The sequence below is a fragment of the Heterodontus francisci genome, chromosome 1 (assembly GCF_036365525.1).
Source record: "Heterodontus francisci isolate sHetFra1 chromosome 1, sHetFra1.hap1, whole genome shotgun sequence".
Classification (NCBI taxonomy): domain Eukaryota; kingdom Metazoa; phylum Chordata; class Chondrichthyes; order Heterodontiformes; family Heterodontidae; genus Heterodontus; species Heterodontus francisci.
In genome coordinates this window covers 278,872,286-278,880,737 of record NC_090371.1, presented here as the reverse complement: position 1 = coordinate 278,880,737, position 8,452 = coordinate 278,872,286, and the positions used below count along the sequence as shown (strand labels likewise).

The 8,452-nt window shown below is 43.1% G+C and overlaps 1 protein-coding gene across 2 annotated transcripts in view; it reads right to left on the bottom strand.

Moving 5' to 3' along the window:
- Window positions 1-232: 232 nt before the first annotated feature.
- grid2 (glutamate receptor, ionotropic, delta 2) overlaps window positions 233-8,452 on the bottom strand; it is an 894,599-nt gene continuing 886,379 nt past the window's right edge. For both annotated transcript variants that reach the window (XM_068045980.1, XM_068045987.1), the window contains one exon: window positions 233-3,177. In XM_068045980.1, the coding sequence (XP_067902081.1) occupies window positions 2,755-3,177 (423 nt within the window). In that variant the 3' untranslated portion in view covers window positions 233-2,754. The remainder of the gene's footprint in view (window positions 3,178-8,452) is intronic.

Here is an 8,452-nt window from a genome sequence, read left to right as displayed (position 1 = left end):
GGTTGCTTGCAGCAGTGTTCAGGAAAATAACTTTTAATTCCTGGAGACTCCAGGAGAGCCCAGGAGGGTTCATTGCCACGTATGGTGTCATTGCCTTGACCCGATAAAATATCTTGGATTGATTTTAAATAATGAATAAAAGACCATGCAAGAAAAAGAAACAGTTTTATTAGACAAATAATACACAGAAAGCTTTTTCACTTGCAACAGAGGCCCCCCTCATTCCCCCCACCCCTCCGAAAAAAGTGTTCTTTATATGCAACACTTACATCAAAATAGGCCTATAAATATTGTTTATGATTAACTATGGTTCCTTTTCTAACCCAGTAAATTATTGTAATCTGGCTCGCCCCTGTATATTGCGTCCAAATGAAAATCCATAACAATAATTTGATATGAAACTGAGTGTTGTAAGGTTTAGGCAAGTTGGACATGCTTCCACTAACTTGCCCTCTTCTATAAACTGTCTCCGTGGTAAAAATGAGTGTTGTCTGACACTGTAGACATTGTATTTTACAAACCAGTAAGGTACTATATCAGACGCTATTTCAGAACAGGTAAAAGAGAGGAATTAGCATCAAAATATATACTTCTATATGTGAATTCAGTTGTGTTGAACAAGAAGAATTCCGAGGAAACAGCCATAAGCCATTTTTTGTTCTGTTTGTTAATGAGTTCAAGTTAAATCACACCTAATGCTGTTATCAAACACAGAAAAAATGTAGTTGCTTTCTACCTACCACTTTATTCAAATTTTTTCTTAAAAAAAATATTCTTTTAATAAAGATAAGGAAAACCCGCCACGAATCTCTCATTAATCATTTGTTTCTGACAGAGCTGGTCGTGAAAAGTGGTACCTGCTTCTATAGTCATCTGCTTCCGTGTGTTTATTGTTTCTCACGAGGGAGCTTACCTTGTTGCAAAATATATTAAAGTTACAATTTGACTACTGCTTGACTAACTACCCAACCGCTTAAAGCTGCAACTTCAAGAAAAAAAAGCTTCCGAGGTTCGCCTGTACTTGTCTTCCAGTGTCAGCATGAAGCAGTTAAATTGACTGACCTCTCTGAAAAGACGTCTAAGTGTTTTAGCCAACACTTGCATTTAGATTAATACATGAAGTTCCAGCACACACTCATTATCTATCTAGGTGCGCAATGGCTTAATTTTCCAATTAAATTGTTGATTAAAGAATTTTGTGTGAGAACTACATTGCCTTTTAGTGAAACTAGTTGCTTTTAAAGATCCAAGTGACAATTTATATCCCATCTCATGTGGTACAAATGTCTCCAGTTCTTTCAGGTACAGTACACACTATCCAATCAGCTGAAAGGTTGCTGAAAGACAATTTCTCCAGTTAGAATTGCTCTCTGTTAAAAAAAAAGTTTAGGTCACATTCAATAGTAACTTTCAAAAAGGAACTGGATAAATACTTGAAGGGGACAAAATTTGCAGAGCTTTACGTAGAGAGCAGGGCAATGGAACTCACTGGATAAATCTTTCAAATCTTTCAGCACAGGCTTGAAGGGCTCAATTACCTCCTGCTGTGCTGTAATGATTGTTACAAGTCTAATTTCAATGGCTTTATATCTCTGGTTGGTTAAAACTTCAGCTGGATATTTTTTGTTAAATCTTTGGGTGTTCTCATTTTTCTATTAACTAATATCATCAACAAGCTAATTAATTAACATTACATTTTTCTTACTTAAATACAACTCTTCAAAAGTTTATGTAATTAGGTTTTTAAAATATAATGCCATATTTTGGTGATTATCTTAACCAAATTGAACACAACTAGTCTAAAGAGTTAATAAAAACAGAAAATGCTGTTAATACTTAGCAGGTCTGGCAGCATCTGCGGAGAGAGAAACAGAGGTAATGTTACAGGTTCTGATGAAAGGTTACAGACCTGAAATGTTAACTCTTGTCTCTCTCCACAGATGCTGCCAGTCCTGATGAGTATTCCAAGCACTTTCTGTTTTTATTTCAGATTTCCAGCATCCGCAATATTTTATTTTTATTTTACTTTAAATAATTAATATTTATTATTGACTGTCCAGAAACACTATTATAAAGCGGCAATGGATTCAAAATATCCAACTTCAGAAGTATAATTTGGCATTTTACTTCCTCCAGCAGCAAGAACAAACACAAAAGGGAACTTCTGACATTCACATCTCGCAATATTGAACTTACTAACACCTTAGAAAACAGGAGCAACCAATCTTTGTAGTATGTGCCAGGATTGGCTTTGTAGTAACACTGCGGATTTACTGTAGACTGTACATTAGAAAACATCTGCATAGGATACAACCTTCCGAAGCTTTCTCCCTTCTTAAAGAAAATTATGCAGGGACCACACACGCGTCATATTTAATTTTTTTTTGCAACATGATGCCAGAAATGTCTCTACAAGCACATGATGGCTTCATATATATGTGACCCTATAAAATATAGCATTCCTGAACTTACAGCCTGAATGTTCTTTTCTTTTAATAGCAGATTGTGCCTTTGGTCCGATATGAAATAACACATAAAACTGTCAGCAGTAAAAGCCTTGAATTCAAATGCAGCAGAAATAAACATACTTGCGTCAAACAGGCTGGAGTTATTGCGATTATATCTGAGAAAGCTTTAACTAAGATTCTGACCTTTTTAAAAAAAAACACAAAGAAAGTTACGTCCAGGTTAGTACTACCATGAAATCTATCGTCTCACAAACTGAGTCCCGATTGGAAAAATAAAATGAGACATTCATATGGAGGTGCCTCGATCAGGGTCATTGTTGAGGCTGTACACAGCTGACGGAGTTGGCTGATAGGGAATGGAGGACATGGTTTTAATGGGACTTCTGAAGAAGCCACCATTTGGTGCCCTGCTTCGGAAGGGGCCAGTTCGGTGGTCGGGCATTGGCCCGAATGAGAAGCCCGAGGCGGCTTTAGCTGACAGGCTGCGACTTATAGTCTGGATCTGCTCCGGTATGAAGGTGGTGGTGGTGATGTGAGTATTTCTAAAGTCACTGATCTGCTCGAGAGCTTGCCGCGTTGGGATGGTGTCAACCTCCAAAGGAGTCAGGTCTATGGATGAGGTGGAAAACTGCTTGTGGGGGCTGTCATCATCCGTGCAGAGGCTGTTAACTCGCCTGTGGAGATGCTCCAGGTCAATCTCTTTATCATCCTGTCAAAGAGAGAAAACAGAAGGAGATGAGAGTCAAGGAACGCACTGGACTTGGGAACGAAGGCAATTAAAACCTACACATCTCTGGTTAGGAGTTTCTTTTCTGGCCCACTGACAATAGAATTGGTGGGCAATTTTGATTCTTCAGAGGAAAAGCTTTGTCAATAATGAGACAGCTCCATGTGATTCCTGCAGGGCACATGTGGATTGGATGTGTTCTGAGAAGTGGCATCTTGTACCACTGCTACTGATCTGTATCCAATGACAGGATTTCCACAGAATTTATCCTGCCTGCTCACACAAACCCTCATTGTGCTTTCACAGATCAAAGCACATGGCAAAGTTCAATATCAGATGCTGCAAAAGACTTCAACTGGCAGAGAGGCATGTTGGTAGATATGTTTAGAATGAAAGATTTTTTGTGCAATCTTTTAAGGCATGTGAGGCAAGATGTGGTGCCAAAGAGTGGTTAAGATAGAAGTATTCCCCATCCCTCCCAGCGACCGTTCACTAGATTGGTTCCTCGGATGAGAGGGTTGTCCTATGATGAGATGCTGAGTAAATTGGGCCTGTACTGTCTGGAGTTTAGAAGAATGAGAGGCGATCTCATTGAAACATACAAAATTCTGAAAGGTTGAATAGGGTAGATACTGAGAGATTGTATCTGCTGGTCAGGGAATCTAAAACACTTGCGGGGGCGGGTGGGGTGCACACAGTCTCAGGATAAGGGGCCGATCATTTAGGACTGAAATGAGGAGAAATTACTTCACTCAAAAGTTTGTGAATCTTTGGAATTCTCTAACCTAGAGGGTTGTGGATGCTCCATAGTTGAATACATTTAAGGCTGGGATAGACAGAATTTTGGTCTCTCAGGGAATCAAGGGATATGGGGAGTGGGAAAGTGGAGTTGAATCCTAAGATCAGCCATGATTGTATTGAATGGTGCAGCAGGCTCAATGGACCATATGGTCTACTCCTGCTCCTATTTCTTGTGTTCCCCCTGTGATATCCCAACTACTGAATTCCAGCCCTGAGCTGCATTTCTGTGGGGAAGCACTGAACGGTAGGCATGTGCTAACCAACAGCGATGCCCACATCCTGCGTTCTCCCTCTCCAGGGCCAACAGATAGTTACAGTGTGTAGCCAGAGCAAGCTTCTCCCACCTACCCCACATGATCAGGAGCGTTGGGCTGAAGTGCTGCCAAAAGGGAAGGTGCAGGCCCTGAGAAAACTGAGATGGTTATGAAACACGAAAGAAAACATTTCATTTTCATAGTGCCTTCACGACCTCAGAACACTTTACAGGCAATTAAGTACTTTTCATCACTGTTGTAATGTAGGAAGTGCGATGGCCCTGCAAACAGCAATGTGACAACGGTCGAATAATCTGTTTTAGTGATGTTGGTTCGGGGATAAATGTTGTTCAGGACATCAGGGAATACTCCCCTGCTTGTGTTCAAAGTAGTACCATAGGGTCCATTGTGTCCATCTGAGAGGGGAGACAAGGCTTTGCTTTAACGTCTCATCCGAAAGATGGCATCAGCACTGCACTGAAGTGTCAGCCTTGATTTTTGTGCTCAAGTCTCTGGCATAGGGTTGAGAACGCACAACCTTTGACTCAAGATTTCTGACTTCTGAGGCAAGAGAGTACCCACTCAACCACAGTTCACACAATGCTTGCTATCAATGATAGGAGTATCTTCCCCTTAATTGCTACACTTCTGTCAGTTTCCACGTCACCACTCTCTGCTGTTAACGCGGATTACTAAAATAAAGTAAGAGTTTATCTTGGTGCCGAATAGTACTGTCATAATTGTGCCACCATTACCATTTGGCTGAGTTTGCTGACAACGCTACCACTAGCTGGCGCAGTACTAGCACATGCGCAAATGCAGCCTCTTCCACTTAAACGTCACTGTCTGCGACGTTCAGGCTGCTGCCAGGATTAAAGATGGCACTGCTCTATTTATCACAGAAAACAAGTTCAACTCAAAAGTCCCCTGAAAGGCTGCCATCGCCACATCCATCCCACCCACAATAGTCCCCCGCAGCTCCTGCCATTGCTTCATTTGTATAATTTCTTGGATGTCTCCTGCTCAACTGTTTTGATTTTTTTTAACAAAGAAAGAACTCTGGTATGATACTGCTCCTCTCTTCCCCCCTCACACTCCGCTGTCCGGCCGCTCGCTCCCCACTCCTCGCTTCCCCCCCTCCCATCCTGCTCTACAGCTGCTTGCTCCTTGCTTCTCCTCTCCTTGCTCTCCAGTCGCTCGCTCCCCGCTTGCCCCACTTCCCTCTTCTCGGCCACTCACTCCCACGTTCAATCATTCCTCACTGCACCACCTGAAGAAGCAAGGTGGGCCATGAGGGCTGACAGGGCGATGTGGGAGCGAGTGGCCAAGAAGAGGGAAGTGGCGCGGCCTAGAGCTAGCAGCTGGAGAGTGGGGGGGTGGGGAGGGGAAGTGAGGAGTGGGGAGTGAATGGCCTGAGAGCAGGGTGGTCGGGGGTGGGATGGGGGTTGTGGGAGGCCAGGTGGGGAGCGGGGATCAATCGACCGGGGGAGAAAGTGTCGAGGCCTGGACTGAGTGGCCAAGAGAGGAGAGCGGCCAGTGGGGCAGGAGAGACTAGCTGAGTGGGGGGAAGCGAGTAGCTGATGACATTTTCCCGCACATGCACCAATTAGTCCTTGCAAGTGGGATGCTGCGCATGTGCAGCATCTCACTGAGTGCAGGAGACCGTTTGCGCATGTGCGCAGCTTGGAGCGCTCTGATGACGTCAGCGGGCCACTGCGTTGTCAGGAGTCACTTTGTTACCATTTACCAGCGGAAATGCGGAATACCATTTGGCCTAACAGTGTCCCATTAATAAAAGCAGTCAGCCATTGGCAGCAGATTGTGCGACAGCTAAACTTAAGGCAAGGCTGGCTGGCAGTCAACAACTCGCCGACTAAGATTCTTTCATTTACCAGCTCATCCTCTGGTCACCACTGTACCTCTAGGCTGACAAACTAAATGCATACTTTGGTTCTGTCTTCAAAAAGGAGGACACAAATATCATACCAGAAATGTTGGGGAACACAGGGTTTAGTGAGAGAGAAGAACTGACGGAAATCAGTATTAGTAGAGAAATGGTGTTGGGGAAATTGATGGGATTGAAGGCCAATAAATCCCCAGGGCCTGATGGTATGCATCCCAGAGTACTTAAGGAAGTGGCCCTAGAAATAGTGGATGCATTGGTGGTCATCTTCCAAGATTCTATAGACTCTGGAACAGTTCCTACAGATTGGAGGGTAGCTAATGTAACCCAACTATTTAAAAGGGAGGTGGAGAGAAAGCAGGGAATTAGAGACCAGTCAGCCTGACGTCGGTAGTGGGGAAAATTCTAGAGTCCATTATCAAAGATTTTATAGCAGAGCACTTGGAGAACAGTGGTAGAATCGGGCAGAGTCAGCATGGATTTACGAAAGGGAAATCATGCTTGACAAATCTACTAGAATTCTTCGAGGATGTAACTAGTAGAGTTGATGAGGGGGAGCCAGTGGATGTGGTTTATTTGGACTTTCAGAAGGCTTTCGACAAAGTCCCACATAAGAGATTAGTATATAAAATTAAAACGCATGGGATTGGGAGTAGTGTATTGCGATGGATAGAAAATTGGTTGGCAGACAGGAAACAAAGTGTAGGAATAAACGGGTCTATTTCCGAATGGCAGGCAGTGACTAGTGGGGTACCGCAGGGATAGGTGCTCGGACCCCAGCTATTCACAATATACATTAATGATTTAGATGAGGGAACTAAATGTAATATCTCCAGATTTGCAGATGACACAAAACTGGGTGGGAGGGTGAGTTGTGAGGAGGATGCAGAGAGGCTTCAGGGTGATTTGGACAAGTTGAGTGAGTGGGCTAATGCATGGCAGATGCAGTATAATGTGGATAAATGTGAGGTTATCCACTTTGGTAGCAAAAACAGGAAGGCAGATTATTATCTGAATGGCTATAAACTGAGAGAGGGGAATATGCAATGAGACCTGGGTGTTCTCGTACACCAGTCGCTGAAGGTAAGCATGCAGGTGCAACAGGCGGTAAAAAAGGCAAATGGTATGTTGGCCTTCATAGTGAGACGATTCGAGTACAGGAGCAGGGATGTATTTCTACAATTATACAGGGCCTTGGTGAGGCCACACCTGGAATATTGTGTGCAGTTTTGGTCTCCTTATCTGAGGAAGGATGTTCTTGCTATAGAGGGAGTGCAGCGAAGGTTTACCAGACTGATTCCTGGGATGGCGGGACTGACGTACGAGGAGAGATTGAGTCGGTTAGGATTATATTTGCTGGAGTTCAGAAGAGTGAGCGGGGATCTCACAGAAACCTATAAAATTCTAACAGGACTTGACAGGGTAGATGCAGGAAGGATGTTCCCGACGGTGGGGGGAGTCCAGAACCAGGGGTCATAGTCTAAGGATACGAGGTAAACTTTCAGGACTGAGATGAGGAGAAATTTCTTCACCCAGAGTGTGGTGAACCTGTGGAATTCGCTACCACAGAAAGCAGTTGAGGCCAAAACATTGTATGCTTTCAAGAAGGAGTTTGATATAGCTCTTGGGTTTAAAGGGATCAAAGGATATGGGGCGAAAGCGGGAACAGGTTACTGAGTTGGATGGTTCCGAAGAAGGGTCACTGACCTGAAACGTTAACTCTGCTTCTCTTTTCACAGATGCTGCCAGACCTGCTGAGTTGTTCCAGCATTTCTTGTTTTTATTTCAGATTTCCAGCATCCGCAGTATTTTGCTTTTATATTACTGAGTTGGATGATCAGCCATGATCATAATGAATGGCGGAGCAGGCTCGAATGGCCGAATGGCCTATTCCTGCTCCTATTTTCTAAGTTTCTATGTTTAATTTTAGGAGTCTTAAAAAGAATAATTGAATTTAACATGAATTAAAGCAGTTGGTAAAATTGCTACCCAGATTGTCTTAAGTTAAAGGAGTTTCACTAGACTGCGTACTAATTGCTGAACTGACTTTCGATTTTGCTGCGTTATTAACTGATGGTGGTATCTGTTGTTGGATTTACTGCTATGACACTTCTTTTTTTGAAATATTCTCTGCATCATTACATTTTGATGTGCTAAAGGGAACTGATGATGTAACTAGACAGACAGCGTAACATTGTCTGTGTATTGCTTCACAAGAGTATGCAATATACGTCTACACAAAATAATCCATTTTTAATGTGACAGTTTTAAGGTCTTTAGTGAATTCACCCAATCCTTT